Genomic DNA, 20,711 nt, shown 5'->3' with positions numbered 1-20,711 from the left:
ACTAGTCATAGATTTCTCATATGAGATCTCAACATAGGGAACACTGATTTAACCACCATGACCCTGACATTTCATGTTGCTGTATATGCAATACATGGAAATTCTTTGAATTCTGGAAGTAGCACGAGCATGTGCCAATGTTTATAAATAATGCAATGTACCTCATGCACTTTATCTGAAAACTTTAAAACGCAAGTTAAATGGTCTTCCAAACTTTTAGTATGAGAATGTAATAAGAAATCTCAACTTGAATATTTAGCTTGCAAATAAGCATGTCTAATAACTTGCAAATATGACTGACAAAATTTCAGCCTGATGTTTAAACTCCTTCATATCAGTACATATACAAGTCAGGTGATCAAATACATAGGTGACACATAATTACACTGGGCAACAATGAAAGTGTTACTGACCTAAAAAGGTCCTACTCTGTAGTATCTTGTTGATGTGCTGAACACGAATATGACCACAAAAAGTTCTTATTGGCTCTCGTTTTGAAGATATTTAATATAGTTCACTTTCTATGTTTAGTCATGTAAATTTATCCAGGACTGTAAATAAGCCTAGAATGATGTAATATTGCATCATATTGGATAATACCATCATGCACACATCATCCAGAGTTTATTACATCATTTTCTGATGCAATGCAGTTCTACTGCCATGCTGCTGCTGAGTAAGCTGACGTCAGCAGTGTACTATATGAAGCCCAGTCAGAAAGGGTGAGCATTTGAAATATTCATGCTGGCTGACTACTGCTGGATACTCCGCAGAGATGCTCCCGAACAGGTGTACAAGAGACAAGCAAAGAAATCTAAGACATAGTCTATGACTTCATTTTTCAAACGGTATTAACCGTAGGTCCCCTACTATTGGCATACAATTCAAGATGTAATTATATTATTGTATATTACAAAAAAACTAGAGCCAATTTTGCATTTTCACAGTCACATTCATGTTTAGCACATGGAAATGTATAAGAATTGACTAATTTCATTTCAGTAACATAACTTTTGTGAAAATGTGTTGCCCAGTGAGCTATTGGCATACAATTCAAGATGTAATTATATTATTGCACATTACAAAAAAACTAGAGCCAATTTTGCATTTTCACAGTCACATTCGTGTTTAGCACATGGAAATGTATAAGAATTGACTAATTTCATTTCCGTAACATGACTTTTGTGAAAATTTGTTGCCCAGTGCTCTAAGCTGTTAAATCACAAGTAGATTGAGAGAAATTGCAAGAAGACCTTTCGAGAATGGGAGATTGGGCATTCAAATGGCAGATTAAATTTAATGTGGACAAATGAAAAGTAATGTTACACTATACTAGGTTCCATATTAGGAGTTACAGCCCAAGAAAAGGATCTGGGTGTCATTATGGACAATACTTTGAAATACTCACCTTAGTGTGCAATGATGGTAAAAAAAAGAAAAAGCAAGACCACACTAGAGTAAGTACTGTGTGCAATTCTGGTTGCTGCATCTCAGAAAAGATATAATTGAATTTAAAAAAAATACAGAGACGGTGACCAAATGATAACTGGGATGAAATGGCTCCCATATGAGGAAATGCTAAGAAGTTTATGGTTATTCAGTTTGGAAAAGAGACAGCTGAGGGAAGAAGGTCTATAAAATCATCAGTGGAATAGAATGGGTAAATGTGAATTGGTTATTTATTCTCTCAAAATTACAAAGACTAGGGGACACTTCAGGAAGTTAGTAAGTAGAACATTTAAAACAAAATGGAGAAAACTCTTTTTCATTCAATGCACAATTAAGCTCTGAAATTTATTGCGGGAGAATGTGGTAAAGGCAGTTTGTGTAGCTGAGTTAAAAAAAAATTGGACAAGTTCCTACAGAAGTCCATAACCTGTTACTAATCAAGCAGACTTGGGGAAAGCAGGAACAAGGCTGGAGACAAGCTGATGAAGACAGAAGATAAATTGGACACAACTGAAGACAGGCTAGACTGAAAAACTGAAGGTTGGAACAAAGACAAATCACTGGAGCAACACGCACTACTTTAAGTAGTTGGACCTGTTGCTGAGGCATTGAGTAGATATCCGGGCTAGCTTTTTGTAGGGCAGGCAGGGTGATGTCATCTAAGGGCACCATGGGGGGGGGGGGGTGTTTCCTGCCGCAGACCCTTTATATCTTGCAGTATTGGCGCTCTAGTCCTCCGGAAGCTGTCAGTAGTCAAGTCAGGGAGGCAATCGGTGGCGTCCTGCCACGTGTGTATGTGTGGCGTTTCACTATGATTTGGGATCAGCGTGGCTGGACCGTCACTGGGGGTTAGAACAGCGGTCCATGATGGTAGTCCATGGACTGCCAAACGTAACAGTACCCCCCCCCCCCCCCCTTAAGTTCCTCTCCTGATGCCTTGGATTTATTGGGGTACCGGTGATGAAAGTCCTTATCACGTACCTTAAATTGAGGTACTGGCCTCCTTCGGACATCTGTGGTTCTCCTAGCTCAGACAGCGACTCTTTCAACCAACCGATTGGTTTATTCCCATAGTTCATGCAATTCCTGGGATGAAAGCTGAGCCACAAGTGGAAGAACTGTCAGAGATGGTGGTGGCAGAGGCAGAGGTGTTCCCCATATACCAGCTGGAGAGGGATGAGCTAGTGTTGCTGGAGTAGAATGGAAGCCATAGTAGTTGCCCATCCTGGCTCCTCAAAAACAGTGCAAAATTGCTCCATGAATTGTTGTAAGTCAAGGAAGAGCAGATTCCCTTACTCCCAGATGGGAGATGCCCATGCTAGTACTGTTCCATCAAGCAGGGAGAGGATATGAGTGGTTTTAATCTGATCTACAGGGAAGAGTGGGGCCTGTAAGGGGAAGTGCATTTTGCACCAGTTCAAGAATCCCCAATGCTGTTTTCGGTCCCTGGCATACCTAGGCGGTGCCAGCAGTTGAAGGACAGGTAGACTATACACTGGAAGAATTGTTGGCACCGCCCAGGTACGTTGGGGACCTGGCATACCTGGGTGGTACTACCAATGGTAGATGCGGACAGGGCATCCAGTCACATGGCAAGATGGTCTATAGCTGCAGCCATGAGCTCCAGGGCAGCCTGTTGTTCCAGTAGCTTGCGAGTTAGGCCGGGGATAGCCTGTAACACAGACAAGTCTGCCCAGTCCATGACATCAGCAACCTGTTGCATCTGTGGACCTTTGGGCTGAGGCAGGATTTCTGCAGCCTGCAGGGAGGAGTTCTGCAGGTTCCCACCATCAGCGGGTGGACCCAGGCAAAGCAGAGACCCAATGGGATTTTCGCCTATACCAGCCCTCATTCCCCTCGGGTTGAACCTTTGGGTACCGGAGCCAGCAGGTCTTACATGGGGCCTCTGCTGATGGCAGAAGTGGCGTTCTTTGGATAGCTCGGATCATAGGCAGGCAGGGGCAGACAGGTCCAAGGACCGGGAGATAGTCAGAGGCAGGCGGTAGTCGGGCATACCTGGGAACAGGCAAAGATCAGGCTGAGGTCAATACCAGGTATCCATCTGAGGGAGAAGACAAGGAATGGATAGGCAGGGCACGAAGGTCAGGGCAAACACAGCAGAAACATGGCTGGTGCCAAGCAGACAAAGATAGAAGACAAACTGGACACGACTGAAGATAGGCTGGTCTGAAGAACTGAAGACAAGGCTGGACTGAAAAACTGAAGGCTGGACTAAAGACAAGGCTGGAACTGAAGACCAGACTGGAATGAAGACAAAACACTTCGTCAAGTAGCTGGACCTGTTATTGAGGCATTGAGCAGATGTTTGAGCTAGTCTTTTGTAGGGCAGGCTTGGTGATGTCATCTAAGGGTGCCACAGGAGTTTTCCCACTGTGGGCTCATTAAATCTTGCAGCATTGGTCCACAAGCACCCTAATGAAGCCATTGGCGGTCACATCGGGAAGACAATCGGAGGCATCCTGCCATATGTGAGCGAGCGAGCGATGTTTCACCACGATTTGGGATCAGTATGACTGGGCCAGCCCTGGAGATGAGAGCAGTTCTCTGTGGGGGTAGCCCACAGACCACCAATTGTAACCCAAATTATCTGCACTTGGTGCTAAATTGGCTCCTAAAGCTACCACTTTTATTTGTAAATAATAATTACCTTCAAAATAAAAGTAATTATTAAACAACAGTTGCGTTAATTGCACTAAAAATTCTTCTGGGCACGCTATGGTTGTGGAATATGATTTAACCAATCTCCTATAAAATGTAAAGCTTGATCCTATGGTATATTGGTACACAATAACTCAACATCAAGAGTGACCAAAAATAACAAAGAAATATCCCCCTGAAATTCTTACAATATATTCAAAACATGAGTAGTAACTTTAACATAAGATCTACTTAATGTCACCAATGGAGACAGAAACAAATCTACAATTGGGAAAGGCTTTCCAGTAATGACCCCTTACCTGAAACTATGGGTCAACCTGGTGGCTTATCAAACAATTTATGAATTGTAGCTACAGGTACTTTCAGATATATCATTCGAAGAAATCTAAAGGTGAATTTTAAAAGCCCGGTGCACACTGAAATTAGGGGAATTGCGCACAAATAGGGTTTATATGTGCCCACCATATTTTCAAAGCTCCGAGATGTGCACATCCCACTGAAATTCCAAAAGGGGTGGAGTGTGGGCATGATTATGGGTGAAACATGGGCATACCGGAGCAGGGCCAACAGATGAGCATGCAAATACTTATGTGCCTGGATGCACACCCAGGTCCAGTGCTGTGTAAATTTATTTCTGCTATGGAGGAGGAGAACTTAAAAAATAAAACAACTTTAAAAATAGCCATGTCTGACAGGTTTAAAGGGTCTGCAGTAACTGAGGGGAGTGCATGCTATTAAACCAGGGGAGTTTGGGGATCTAGCCATGTTGTTCAACATTTATCTTCTTCCATTATGTCAGGTTTGGGCAAAAATTTCAAAATCTATGCCGATGATATACAACTACTCATTCCCTACACTTCCTCATGGGCACACACCTTTTCATTAATTACGATATACATGAATACAATAAAAACTTGGCTCACACATAACAGACTCTAATTTAATGATGCCAAAACAGAACTAATATACATAATCAACCATTCCAAATTCTTCATGCTCACCCTCGTCACATTTTACATTTAACTCACACTCAATTCCAATTACCACACAAGCACACAATTTAGGAGTTATCATGGACTCAAAACTGCCAATGTCAGAAAATATATCAAAATTAACAAAAACCTCATTCTACAAACTTAAACTATTACAAAGACTCAAATCTCTATTATTCCAAGATGATTTCAGACTCTTACTCTAAGCAATTATTCTTTCCGGATTAGATTATTGTAATTCCTTATATAATGGCCTTCCACTTCGTCCGCTTCAACTTATTCAAAATTCTGCTGCCCGATTTCTAACTGGTTCCAAATTTAAAAACCACATAACTCCAGTATTGCTGAACCTACACTGGCTGCCAATTAAACAAAGAATCCATTATAAAATTTTAACCTTAATATTCAATCTAATCCATAACCCATCAACTATCTGGCTATGTATAATTCGTTTATATCAACCCCAGCGTCATTTACGGCCATTAGACAAAAACCTTCTTGAGGTTCCAACAGTTAAAATCATGAGACTAGAAATGACAAGAAAACATACTTTCTCAGTGGCAGGTCCCCCACTTTGGAATTCCCTCCCAACCTCTCTCAGAACCATATCTAATCCAAAAAAATTTAAGAAAAAATTAAACACATATCTCTGCTGCACTGCTTTCAATCTAACATACACAGATTTAATATTACCATCCCACTTACATTATTTTTCTTCTGCACTACATTGTATTTTTTACTTTCTATCTGCTTGTTTAAAACATTAATTTTTACTTCTTTTTTTTTTCATTTAATTCAAATGTACTTTATTTTAATGCCTATGTTTTTACTCTTTGAACTATGTATGTGCTATTTGAATTGTAAACCGCCTAGACCATGCTATGAATAAGCAGTACATATGAAGCTTTTAAATAAATAAACTGGGTGAACTGGTGGACAAACTGATGAAAATGGCAATAGCATGGACGCACGCCCCTTGTAAAATACCCTGACTTATACGGTAGAAACGGGATTTACACAGTTAGGCACACACCCACTTAGAATTGGGCACACGTGCACATGGCCAGTGTATTTTATAACATGTGTCCCTGGGGCGTGTGCGAATGCACGCATGTCAATGTGTGCCCATGTGCCACTTTGAGAGTTACTGTCTAAATCTCTTTACATGTCAAAACTCCTAACTTGGTTGCTCCATCAACCAATCCCAGTATTTTCTTCTGAATTTCCTGAGTAGAATCTTCTATCAATTGATAATAATCAGACTTCTGCACTTGTCTATAAACCTCTGCTATGTATTGAGTCCATGATTGTACTACCACATCTCCATACTCATAAATGGCATCACTTATAAACATTGGCACATATTGATGCTACATTCAGAATTCAAGGAGTTGCCATGCATTGCATATACATAGGCACAAAATGTTAGGGACAGAGTGGTTAAATCAGCACTCACTATGTTGAGATCTCATATGAGAAATCTATGATGAGTTGAACATTTTTCATTTGGAAGTTGTGTTTTTTTTGTCCACAAACAATGCAGGGCACAAAGCAGAAGCATCTTGTTAACACAAGACATGTTTGGATTACATCATTTAACCACGTGCTTGTCGAAGTACATTTGTACATCATAGTGTATCCCTATCTCTTTTGTTTTTGGATGGTACCAAGACATAATTAAAACTTATAGAACATTAGAGTTGCTTAAATAATTTACGTTTAGAAGACTCCATGGTAGTCCACTGTGTTCCGTTACAACGTGCGTTTTGCAATTAGAATGGATAGTGATTGATCAGGTACAAGAACATTAGCATGGAGGAGACATACAGAGCATGTTGAATTATAAAGAACGACTGTGGATATTCAAATTAAAATGAATGGAATCATTTGGCATGAATAGAGAACTTGAATGGAATACTTTGATTAACCATCAAATGTATTATTGGTCATGTGCAGTGATTGGTTGCATTGGGAGGAGGATTTTTTTTTTCAAATAAAAACCTGTGGTTTCTTTTCAGACAAGCAAGTACGGTCATGTTGGAAGGGGCAACCTCTTGAGGAACAGTTGTAAAGTCTGCCTTGTTGACTGTACTCTTGAAGCACTAATATGAAACACAGAGCCATGTTGGATACTATCTACAAGAACAGGGAAGTGGTTCCTTTAAAAAGCGCACTTTAGAGATTTTATTCATATAAGCCTAGTAATTTTTGTTCATTCACAATAACATAAAATAAGTGGAAATGGGACTATGATTACAAATAAGAATGATTTTCAGAGGTTTTTGTATGTTTTTAAGTAATAAAAATGTTGGTTCACTTTTGGGAAAAGTACATAAAACATTATTATATTGGGTAAGCTATTGCTTACCCTTAGTAGTGAGTAACAAGAAATAGATTTACTTTTTGGGATGTACCAGATACTTGTGATCCAAACTGGCCATTTTCAGAGACTGAATGCTGGGCTCGCTGGGCCTTGGTCTGACCCAGAATGGCATTTCTTATGTTCTTATCCCTTTGTGTTAGGAATTAAAGATGTCTGAATTTAATTAATGAGGTACCGTTCATAATGTCATCTAATTTAGCAGGATTTACATATTTTCCTGGCATACCAGAGCGTCCCAACGTTTTAAGCCCAAGGCGCACCAGCATTAACAAAAATGTGAAGCACACCAGCCTGTATAGAGCAGATAATGCAGAAAAAGAAAGAGCTCATATAGTCAAAAGAAGAGCTAGGGAGACCGAAAAGCCCCACCAGTCTCTTCCAAAATTTAAAATTAAGGGAGAAAGGGGATAGAAGCACAGAAGGGAGAAATCAGTGTGATGTGGGCAGGTTGTTCAGTTAGTTACCCGGAGGTCCTTCACTGCTGCTGCTCCCAACGTTCAGAATGAGTCGCATCCAGTACTCAGCGCCTGCTTTCCCTGTCTCACTCAATCTGGGGATCAGATAGAGGCTGGAAGGACTCAAAGGAGAAGGCTCTGGGGGGGGGGGGAAGATACGGCACTGCTTTGTGCACTGTGTGTGTGCAACACAAAGCAGGCTCAGCTATCCATGCTCTGCACGCTGCCCATTAATTACTAAGGACGTGCAATCTTTTTAAATGAAATAGACAATGGCAACGAAACTGTCTGTTTTGTCTTGTTTCGGGTGCGCCACGAAACAAAACAAAATGACGAAATTTTGTAAAGCTTAGTATTTCATGTAATGAGACTTAGTGCACGCTAACTGAAAATGTTACCAATAAGTTAAAAAGTGTCAATTGTGGGGAAAAATTTCAGGCTGATGCAGTATCGGCGTGTAGAAAGCAGGCACTCAACACTGAGCGCTTTCTTAACACGCCCCACCACCTCTCCTGGGGACCCAACGTAATAATCAAATGACCTGTCACACTATAAAGGACGCGCTAGGGAAAAATATGCGTCCCTAGCGCCTCGGGTGCCTAGGATACATGGCTGGAAGCCCTGCTACAGGCAGGTGGGTTTGCCATGGTAAAGATACAAGGCAATCAAAGACTAATGCTTCTAATGTCTTGCAGGTAAAATATTTTAATTAGAGCATTCCATACATAAGCTGATGGAGAGCACGGCAAAGATTAAGAAGGAGGAGATGAATTATGAACCTGAAAATAAAAACTGAATTGTGGTACGAAAGCGCCATCAATAAGGGATGATATCAATATCGATAAGCATGTGAGAGGGGCCATGTGGGGGGGGGGGGGGAGCTGGCAATGTTTTTTTTAATAATGGTACCCTCAATCTGATGCAAACAATGTCGAGAAAATGCCACTTTACAACAATTGTTCATACAATGTTCTCTAAAACTGAAATATGCTCTCAGATATTTTTGTTAAAACAAGCAATACAAGACAGATGTGTCCTGACAAATTAAAGCGTGTTTCTTAATTCTTAGTAACACAGTAGATGACGGCAGAAAAAGACCTACAGAGCTATCTGGTCTGTCCAGTTATTCCAGTCAACACTGCTATGGATACATCCCAGCTGCTAGCCATAGAGCATGACCGCTTCTAAGATATTTCTCCTTTTCCAGGACAGCTGTCGTCATCTTTCTCATTTATACGCTATCACCTCTTGATCTTGCTGTAAATGCTTTTTGAACACTTTAACTTGGGAGTACCTTTTCAAGGATAATTAACATAGTTCAAAACCACTGAAATGTCAGTCAGTGCTTGTTGGCAACAGTGTAAAAATCAAGGCCAACAGCTATTTCTTGTGTGCTTTCAAAAAGCTATATTAGGACACTTGAACAGCATCGAGATCTGCTCAGGAAATATTCTTTACTTCTGAGGTTCTTAAAACCTCTTTTATTTCAATTTCAGATGTGAAATCTTTAATGTGCCTCTTTTTGACTTCATCCATCTTTCCCCATCACTATCACCCCTTTTCCAAATGCTGAGGTTAAGACAACAGAAAGGTTATACCAGTTTCCCTTTTAAACCATCCATTCCTTTCGCCTAAGAGGGCATCCCTGGGCAGTGCCAGGAATCCTCACCAACTACAAGGACTGGAGGGATATCTCCTCTAGAGACAATCCTTTGGTGTTGCTCTTTAAGAGACCACCTCCACTTTGTGCTCAAACCCAACTGGTCTCAACCGACAGGAATCAAAGGTTAAACTTATGTATTTTCTCACCTGTCCAGAATAAGGTCTGGTGCAAAAATGAGCTTTCCGGGATGCTCGATTGATCTCCACATTAGACCCACCATCAACACTTCAAGCCAGCAACTCTCCAGCAGTCGGACTTGGTCAAATAAACTGAGTTCCACAAAGCCTAAAGAAAACAAAATAATTGTATCATGAGTGCTTGTTTTTTTTCAATTTTGCTTCCTCTGAAAATAACCTGGATTAGTAAAGGCGACTAAATGATAAAGGGGATGGAACAGCACCCCTATGAGGAAAAGCTAAAGAGGTTACGGCTGTTCAGCTTGGAGAAGAGATGGCTGAGGGGGAATATGTTAGAGGTCTTTAAAATCATGAGAGGTCTAGAACAGGTAGAAGTGAATCAGTTATTTACTCTTTCTGATAATAGAAGGACTAGTGGGCACTCCATGAAGTTAGCAAGTAGCACAATTAAATCTAATCAGAGAAAATTCTTTTTCACTCAACCACAATTAAGCTCTGAAATTTGTTGCAAGAGGATGTGGTTAGTGCAGTTGGGTTTAAAAAAGGTTTGGATAAGTTCTTGGAGGAGAAGTCCTTTAACTGCTATTAATCAAGTTGTCTTAGGGAATAGCCACTGCTATTACTAGCATTAGTAGCATGGGATCTACTTAGTGTTTGGGTACTTGCCAGGTACTTGTAGCCTGGATTGGCCACTGTTGGAAACAGGATGCTGGGCTTGATGGACCCTTGGTCTGACCCAGTATAGTAATTTCTTATGTTCTTATGTATTAATAAGTGAACACAGTGTGCTTATACCAAGACTTGGTTTCTCATCGAAAGGACTACTCGAAGTCCAACTGCTGTTGGGAGTAAGGAGGCTGTTTTCTTAACTAATTATAAAATATAGGTTTCTGTTCCTTACTCATATCCGGGGGCATGCATCTCTCCATTGCAAACCAAGCAGCTCATAAGGAATTTATGAATCTGTGTACACCAAAAAAAAATGTAACATAGAAAAGGAAAATCTAAGCCAGGGCAGACAGCTGTGATCCTGGAGTTCCACAGAGAGGTTTGCTTTTTCAGGACATCCACAATGAATATATATGAGGTATATTTGTATGCACTGTCTCCACTATATGTAAATATATATCTTGCATATTTATTGTAGATATCCTGAAACCCAGAATCAGAGATGCTTAACCCTAATCCAGGCTACAGTGTTAAGGGGGGATGTTGGCATCAATTCCGATTAAAGGAATTTAGTGCATTCCTTGCCTTTGGAGCCAAATGCAGATTGCATATGCTTTATTAGTTTTTGTACTGATGATCATTTCCTCTGTTGATACCAAGAGCTGATGTTTTAGAATTCAGGGGAATAAAAGATGTAATAATAATAATGTCTCAATATGCTACTAGAATTATTTTTGTAGCTGGTATCAGAGAGTTTGCCAAATTCATGGATAACAGCCCCTATCTAGCTATGCAATGAAGCTCCTTAAATTCAGTACTTACAGATGGAAGAGAGTCCTCTAGACCAGTGGTTCCCAACCCTGTCCCGGGGACCCCCCAGCCAGTAGGGTTTTCAGAATATCCACAATGAATATGCATGAGAGAAAATGTGCATGTTATGGAGGCAGTGCATGCAAATTTTCTCTCATGCATATTCATTGTGGATCTCCTGAAAACTTGACTGGCTGGGGGGTCCCCAGGACAGGGTTGGGAACCACTGGACTAGACTAAGCAATACACAATAGCAGCACTATCTTCCTTTCTAATCTTGCAATGCATATAGGAGAGGCATATAAGGAGATTATGACAGAGAGAGAGAGGTCATTAAAGCTGACTCTCCAAGCCACGTTGTTATTGTACTGAACTTGATTATGCAGTAGTTAAACCAGAATACATAAAGAAGAATAACATTTTAAAAAATGGATCCATGGTTTCACTTTGAAGAGAATATATTAAATGAGAAATCCTTAAACATTTTGGAAAAGTATAGCATTCCTGCCACCTAAAATACTGTGGTTCTGATGGCTAATTGCAACAGACAGAAAGAAAGAGAACAGGTAAAAAGAAAACCAAAAAAACATTTCTTCACCTTCTTCCTAGAGTGGCAAATGAGCGCACTCTGAGAGAACATCAGCCCCCTATCCACCTGTAGGCAGCAAACGGCCGAGATTTTCACTAAATTATACAGTATGTTCAATTACTGCTCACTGGACCATAGTCCAAGGTCTCTGAGCTTGTTAGCTTTCCTGTATTTTAGTTTTCTGATCCTGCTAGTCCACACAGAACCTGTTTTCTGAGCAGCCTCTCATCTCTGGCATTCATTCCTGGGAAATGTCTCAATTTTATTCTCTTTCTTTATTCAGTTTAGAGATACCACATTATAAATGAACCAATCGTAAAAGCCTGTCCAAGGACAGGGAAATACTGTGAAGTGCAGGAAGTCCATATCTGAGATCATACCCTCATCCCCGCTTCTTAAGCCCCTTTGATCCCCTCACTCTCCCTCCACCTGATCCCCTCCCTTAGCTTGGTTATCTCTCCCCCCCCCCCCCCAAACCTCATGCACAATAGTTGCCCCATGAACTCCTCAATCACCATGGTTTACTTCCCCCTCCAAACCCCTCACTCACTCTGGTTCATTCCCCTTCCCCCATTCACTCTGTTCACTCCCTCCCCCACCCCATAAACCCCTCACTTACCCCCAGTTCACTCCCTCCCCGCCCCATGAACCAGTTCATGCACTCAATCCCCAATTTCCCCTGGTTCACTCAGTGCCATCCCTCATTCCCATGATCCCCAGTCAGTTTTCTCTCTTCCTCTCACCCCATGATCCGCAATTCACTCTCTCCCTCCTCCCCCCCTCCCCCTCACTCACTGGCTCCAACAGGAGTAGGACAACGGCCTTGCAGTGTCTCTGTCATGCTCTTCCTTCTCTGCAGAGCTTGAGCATCATGCTTTGAACTACATGGGTCAAAGTGCACCATTCAGGCCCCAGCAGGGCAGGGGAGAAGATACGGCAGAGACACTGCAAGATTCCCGTCCTCTCTCTCCTCCTGTCTGGTCAATAGGAGCAGGTGAGTGATTGGGTTCCATGGGGAAGGGGGGTAGATTGTGCTGTCCACTGCAACCAAAATGTCCGTTCCGGGGTGGGCAGGCTGGCAGAAGAGAGTTAATGCACTATCCATTGCCACCAATCTCTCTCTTCCGGGGTGGGCTCAAGTTCCATACAGGGAGAGAGAGGGGCGGAGCTGGAGAGTACAGGGAGGGAAGGAGAGCGCAGAGCTCAATTTGCATACCGGTGATGCAGGTGTGGAGCAACTTTCCTCTTTATTATGTTAGATATAAATGATTACTATTATACTCGCATTTTACGGACTAGTAAATGAGAATCTTACTGAACAGTCTTTTTGTACGTTTTTATTTCTGACTGTACAGTCTCCTGTTGCTTCTTTGGGTTTCCAGCTCAGTTGGAATGGACTCCTATGGGCAATGGCTCCGTGAGGCCTTCAAGTACAGCTATACTGAATATTTTTTCCCCTCTATTTTTATAACCACCTCCTAGCCCAGCCATGGCAGTGACAGTACTTGGCTAGGAGCCACAGACTGCAGCTCCCTCAGGAATCCTGTACACGTGCACCCAAATCTGGCCAGTTCAAGTCACCATTCAGTGCTGGCGAGGGCTTCTTCCACAATATCCTCAGCCCTGGCTGAGCCAGAAAATCAAACCTGGGCTCCTCTGTATGGCAGTGCATAGCACTGACCCGGAGCCACTGGGCTTGCCCCTTATTCTTTATTTATGTAAAATATTTATTACCCATAGGCTCCACGGAAACAGAAACACAGAAATGACAGCAGAAAAGGACCAAATGGTCCATCTAGTCTGCTCAGCAAGCTTATGGTTGTAACTTCTGGCCATACAAGTCACCTTTGGACCCAAAAAGCACAAAGGGAGGTGATTTATAAAAGCCATCAGGATGAAAAAAAATGTAATAGTTGCCAGATGGCGCCGGCCAGCCAGTGCTCCTACCATGTGACAGGGGCCGGCCAATGGCATGGATACCCTGTCATATGGTAAGGGCAAAGGGCCATCGGCGCCATCTTTATGAGTGGCAGCCGACGGCCTGAGAACGGGAGATCGCTCCCGGGACCACCACTAGACCACCAGGTAATTTTAAAATGTTTTGGGGGGATCGGGAGGGTGGGGGAAGCTAAGGGGTCATTTTTAAAGGGTCGGGTGGGGTTTTTTTTTTAATCGGGCCATCGGTGCCATTTTTGAGTGGCAGCCAAAATGGCGCCGATGGACCGAGAGCGGGAGATCGGTCCCCGCGCCCCCACTGGACCACCAGGTACTTGTAAAACGTTTTGGGGGGGTTCGGGAGGGTGGGGGAAGGTAAGGGATTAGTTTTATAGGGTCGGGGTGGGTTTAGGGGTTGTTTTGGTGTGCCGGTTTTCCCCGCCCTCCCCCCTCCCCCGATTTACGATTTTTCATGATAAATCAGGGGAATTTCTATTGTATCGTGACTCTTAACGATTTTTGACGATTTAAAAAATATCTGACGATTTTTTTAAATCGTAAAAAAATGATTCACATCCCTAATTAAAACCATTGGAAAGGTTTGGGAGATGGAGGGCATTATCCCCTTTCAGGCTCTTAAAGAACGGTACCATCTCACAGACAGCGATGCACTTCCCTTTACACAAATAAGTCACTTCATACGAGTTAGCGCCATAGCAAAAGATCTGTCTCAAGGGGCAACACGAACAGAAAATTGGTGTACTCAAGCGGACAAGGTAAAAGGGGTTATCTAAAAAATCTACGGCTTCCTCAATACCGACAATAATGTCACACCATCATTTGTAGCAGCCGGGGAGAAAGATCTAGGGAAAGCATTAGATACGGACACATGGGACCTTATTTTTATTAACACTAAACGCAGCTCAATATCAGCCTTCTTGATAGAAAACAGTTACAAGGTTTTACTGAGGTGGTATTACATGCCATTTAAATTATGGAAAGCAAAAATAAGGCACATTGACAACTGCTGGCGTGGATGTGGAGGAAGGGGTACTTTCTTCCACATGTGGTGGGAATGTCCAATAGTACAGCATTTCTGGGGGAAGGTCTCAAAAATACTGCAACAAATATTTCAGCAAGATATCTCTTTACTACCAGAACAGGAGTTGCTGAGTGTACCTTTAACCAGCTCCAGATTTGATTGGTTGTTGATGCATTAAATATTAATTGCTTCTCGATGTGTTATAGCAGCTCATTGGAAGAACTGCGATCCATTATGTACACAATTCATATGCTTATATCTAAAATATATAAAATGCGTGAGCTTTACAAGATGACCGCATGAAAACACCGCAACCAACCTAGATTCTCAGCCATACGGCAGCCATATCAGATCTGGAGATGGTCTACAAATACTCTCTGCTCTTAGATGTTATAATGTGATATATAATTATTCTCCCAGAATCTTAAGAATAGACGATGCTCCACAGCTTGGATGGAAAAGACCTAGAAGTGGAACTGAACGAGAACGAGACATTGGAAGAGCCCGATCGTTGCTGATTTTGAGATTGAACCTGCACACATATCCCTGTATTACTTATAATTGTAACTGAAACCATTTGTATTTGATGTTGATCATTGCATCTATTTAATATAAACACTGGTTAATAAAATACCAATTAAAAAAAAAAAAAAAAAAGGACTGGAGTGCGGGAAGTGGGTGGAGGGAAACTCACATTTCTCCCCCCATGTACCCCCTGCACTAATTGGGCCAGTGACATGGTGCTGCTTAGCATAGGGGATAAGAGACTTTCATGACCCTGTTACTGTGGAACTCTGTTTGCAGTGCTCATTTACATGTCATGGTCTTAGTGAACGCTGTGGTATCCAAAGATTTAATGTGGGCTTCAAAGTGTAACAAAACCGTTATTGTCAAAATGTTAGCTTTCACTGGTTCTTACCGGGAATTTTTTTGGCCCAGCCAATCATGTGAACTAACTCCTTGTCTGCAAGTTTTGTCAAAGACATCATCATGGAGGCTTCGGTAAAAGGCTTATTGGGGCGGTTCATCAGCAACACATTTGGGGGTTCTGCTTCAATTAATGTTGTAACGAATTGTTCAGGGCTCAGCACACTGGGAAGGAGCTCCTTCTCTCGGACTAAATAGTCCAAGCTCTTCTTAGGTTTGCCAACACAATGCATCTGATCTTCTGAATGACGCTGATGCCGTATGATGCGATATCCACATCGTTCTCGTCTTGTACCTAAAAAAAAAAAACCAAATATATATATATATATACACACACACACATTTTTTTTTTTTTCAGATGGTCCCATAACATACAGAATTCCCAGAACTGGTTTCCTGGGTAGGGCTGGCAGGGTTAGAAAGAAATCGAAAAGGCAATATGCTTAATGCTGGGGGACACGACTTGGCAAGTTGCTAGGAAATCGCATGCCAGAAAGAGGATGGGAGGGTTCAGTCTAGGAGATGGTTTTCCTTTTGGCCATGAGCATGTTTTGGTTAATCTTAAGCAACTGTACAAGGTCAGAAGCAGAAATCATTCTATTTAATATTTTCTCTAATCTCAAAAGAGAACCAAATCAAAAGATGGTATGATTTTTAATCTTCTGTGAGCATGTCATAATGACATACTCACAGAAAATTAAAAATAATTATACTGGTGAGTTAGATAATTTTATTAGTCATCTTTGTCAAAAGACAGAGTTTTGCAAATTAATATTTTTAAGCACTATAGAAATTCTTTATCCTTAGATAGTTACCCTGTATAAGGCGAAAGATACTTATCTGTAGCATTTACTCTCCGAGGACAAAAGGAGGTAAGTTCTCACAGGTGGGTGATGACAGACAGAACCCTGGTCAGAAGCCTTGACTTCATAGCTTATAGAGTTTTCAGAATCTCTACTGAGCATGTGCATATCCATGACAGTGTGGTTGCATCATGGGCCAGCCACACTGTCATGGATCTAAAGCTATGAGCCTTGTCATCTCCTTCTAGAGTCATGCTTGCCAAGGTGTAACAGAAATAGATGCAATCTGCTATCCAATTAGACAGTGTATGTTCGGCTACAATTCCAGGTCTATTTGGGTCAAAAGAAACAAAAAGCTGCGCGGACTTTCTAAGGGCTTCAGTCCACTCGAGATAGAAGGCTAAAGTTCTCTTGCAATCCAAACTGGGTAAAATCTGTTCACTTTTGTAGACATGTGTCTTAGGAAAGAATACTTGAAGGACAATTGACTGTTTAAAATGGAAGTCCGACACTACCTTAGAAAGGTACATGGGATGTGTGTGCGAAGACCCACTCTATTGTGAAACAAAATCGTATAAGTGTTATGTTTTGCTGCTCGTGGGTCACGAGAGGCTGCACTTAACACGCAGCTGACGGGTCTTGCCGCAATGAGACACCACTGAACGGCACACACAGCAACATGCCGCCAGGGTGGCTGACCCCGGACCTTCCCTTACCCGCACACACGCCCAAAGTAATTTCATTTGAAGGGCATTTGGTGCCCTTGGATGATGTCAGTTTCATGCACTATAAAAGGGCTCCTCTGACGTTCCAGCATTGTCTCAGCTAAAGGTCGCCTGCCTTGATTGCTGCCTTGCTCCACATACTGTCTTCAGCTTCAGCATTAGCCTTAGTCTTGCTCCATGTCAATGCTTCAGCTTCAGCCTTGCTCCAGGTCCTTCTGCAACCTTTAGCTCTAACCTGATCCGTCAGGCTTGTCTGGTTTCTAGCCTTGTATGGCTCTTTGGATCTGACCATAGTCACAGCCTGGCTCATGCAAAGACTTGATTCCCTGCTGTTGGCGTAGACCTTAGGACTCTGCCCATAAGGTTGTAGCAATTGCACCACAGCTAGAAGGGCTCATGCTCATGTCACTCACAACAATAAGATGAATAAATCACTAGGGCCTAAAGCCCACTCTGCTGCCAAAGGGACTGCCACCTTCCAGGTCAGGTACTGCAGTTCACAGGAGTCTAATGGCTCTATGGGAGCTTTCAACAGCTGAGAGAGTACCATACTAAGGTCTGAAGACACAGTTGGAGGTTTTAGGGGATACCTGAATAAAAGCAAACTTTGCATTAATCTGACAACTAAAAGCTATACAGAGATGGACTTTCCTTCTATATGGATGTGATAAGCTATAATTGCACTGAGGTGAACCCTAACAGATTTAGTCTTGAGATCAAACTCTGAGATGTAGAAGGAAAAGCATGCAAAATAAATGATGTATTTAAGCAGTTTTTGTCTGGAACAGGAAAAAGGATCTAGAGCCTTTCCTTCACTCCAAAAGGCAAACCTCCTTCACTTAAAATCATATGAGCTTCTAGTAGATTCTCTTCTAGAAGCCAGGAGGACCTGAATTGACTGATTCAGTGGATTAAAAACTATCTTCTCAACATTCAGACTGTGAGTGCTAGGGACCTGATGTTGGGATTAAATAATGTTCCCTAATTCTGTCTGATGAGTATGGGAGAATTCATCAACTGACCCGGAACCCTGATGGACAAGTTCTGAAGAAATGGGACCCAAACCTGTCTCAGCCATATGGGGCTATAAGACTCATAGATCCTCCTCCTCTTCTACGTTTCAGGAGAATTTTTGTCATTAGAGGAATTAAAGGATATGCATACAGAAGGCTCTCCAACCCATTTTAGGGAGAAAGCATCAGAGGCTAGTTTGTCCTTTGAACCTCTTCTTGAACAATAATGAGGAACTTTCATGTTCTGAGGAAGCACAAATAGATCCCCATTGGTGTTCCACATGATTTTTTTATGAGCCTGACCTCATCTCCTCCATGGTGATTGAGTTTCTACAGATCCAACAGGGCTCCCGGTCAGTAGGGGATTATGTGATTCACTTCTGCATGCTGGCATCGGAACTCCAGTGGGGCAGTAACAGCTTAATTGCTATCTTCAGGTAAGGACCTTCGGAACGTATCAAAGATGAGCAGGATGGCCGGGATCTGCCTGATACCTTGATAAGGGTAATCAGTCTGGCCATATGTCTGGACCTCAGTTTTCAAAAAATGGTTTGAGAGAGGGGCTTGACTTGTCATCCCATTTACCTTGTCCCTAGTTTCCAGTGTCCAGTGGTTTCCAGGTTACCTCCAGAGCTTGGGCCATTACAGGAGGAGTCCATGCAGGTAGATCACCTCAAATTGTCCCCTGAGGAGAAGCAGAGGTGCTGACACCTCAGCTTATGCTTATATTATACCATCTCTGAGCATTTCATGAATCACTGTCTGGCCAAGCCAAGAAACTTCAGGACCTAGATCTGGTGGGAGAGGCCACCCCAAGTTAACCATGCTTGTCTCCACAAATTCTAGTATCAGTACACCTCTCATTCAGGGGCACCCATGTTGATACACAAGCCTTTCTGGATACCTGCATTGGAGGGAGCTTCATTCATGAGTCCTTGGTGCATCAGCAGAGTATCCTGACTGTTCAATTAAACACTGCCTTCACAATCTCTTCTGGTCATGGAGAACCTCTACCTGGTTGCGTCATGAAGGCCTCCATTCCACTCGCTATGCAGTCAGGCCTCCTGCACGGAGAATAAATTAGTTTATATGAGCTTCCCAAGGCAATCAACACTGTCATCTTAGGTCTACCTTAGTTCAAGCTACACCAGCCCCACATCGATTGGGGTATGCAATGAGCAATGTCTCTTCAAGGTCTTGCCTCTTGTGCATCTCACCTAAGCAGTCTTCCCACCACAGTAACACAGACTATGAAGATGTATTTAGCAAATAGCAGGCAGATCACCCCATTGGATGTTCCCTATTCACAAAATATCTGGTTTGCTAGTCCCCTTTTCAAGGATCACTCTTGTAGTTCCAGGTACCTGTTCAAATTGTTAATTAGGATAGTCTCCTTGCCTGGCAGGTATGAGGTTCTGAGTCTCATCTCTTATGAGATGGCCCAATTCCACATTCTTACTTCCCAATAAAGGAGATATGATCCTGTTCCTACTTACTTTTTTATGTGAAACATAGCTACCTTGTTGTCCATTTGTCTGGAATGAGTAGCTGATCTCTAAAAGTCTTTAGCACATTCAGAATTGCCCTTAGCTCCAGGAAATCTATTTGAAGTTTTTCTTGCAAAGATCAAGGCATTGGCTGTATGCTGATGACATTCAACTTATATTACCCATTAATGACACATTAGAAAAAACGTTAAAACTAGCCAATATTTATCTTGACATAATCAAACAGTTGCTAAACCAAATGGAACTGGTGATAAATATCGACAAAACTGAATTCCTACACTTAGAAAGGAAAAACCTAAACATAATTCAAACACCGATAACACTCAAAAACAACCTAAAAGTGGAACTAAAGGAAAACGTGCATAATCTTGGCGTACTAATAGATACAGAACAAAATTTTAAACACCACATAGCACTGAAAGTTAAAGAAGGATATGCCAAACTAATGGTCCTAAGGAAACTTAAACCATTATTGACAACATCAAACTTCCGCACAGTACTACAAGCACTAATATTTGCAAGCACGGATTACTGCAACGCACTGCTACTTGGATTACCCTATAAGACAATAAGACCACTACAAATTTTGCAAAACTCCGCAGCAAGAATTCTCACAGGTAAAAGGAAAAGAGACCACATCACTGACACACTAGCTGAACTACACAGGTTACCGATAGAACAAAGAGTACAGTTTAAAGCACTCTGCACCATACACAAACTGATTCATGATGAAAAAGCAGAATGGCTCAACACAGCGCTAGGGGTACATGTACCACATAGAAATCTCAGATCAGCAAACAAAGCCCTCCTAGCCATCCCGTCAGTTAAAACAGCATGGCTAACCCAGGTCAGAGAACAAGCACTGTCACTGGCTGGACCCATCTTATGGAATACTATCCCCCTGGAAGTAAGATTACAGGGAAATTTCAAAC

General features: G+C 42.0%; 1 protein-coding gene across 2 annotated transcripts in view; it reads right to left on the bottom strand.

The window, feature by feature from the left end:
- The window catches only part of ESR2 (estrogen receptor 2), a 152,616-nt gene that overhangs the window by 27,696 nt on the left and 104,209 nt on the right, over positions 1–20,711 (bottom strand). For both annotated transcript variants that reach the window (XM_029598123.1, XM_029598124.1), the window contains exons 5-6: positions 15,723–16,025; positions 9,768–9,906 (exon numbers count right to left, since the gene is read on the bottom strand). In XM_029598123.1, coding sequence (XP_029453983.1) covers positions 9,768–9,906; positions 15,723–16,025 — 442 coding nt within the window. The remainder of the gene's footprint in view (positions 1–9,767; positions 9,907–15,722; positions 16,026–20,711) is intronic.

Source organism: Rhinatrema bivittatum, chromosome 4 (genome assembly GCF_901001135.1).
Source record: "Rhinatrema bivittatum chromosome 4, aRhiBiv1.1, whole genome shotgun sequence".
Taxonomy (NCBI): domain Eukaryota; kingdom Metazoa; phylum Chordata; class Amphibia; order Gymnophiona; family Rhinatrematidae; genus Rhinatrema; species Rhinatrema bivittatum.
Note: the sequence above shows the minus strand (reverse complement) of the source record. Positions and strands in the feature narration are given on the sequence as shown.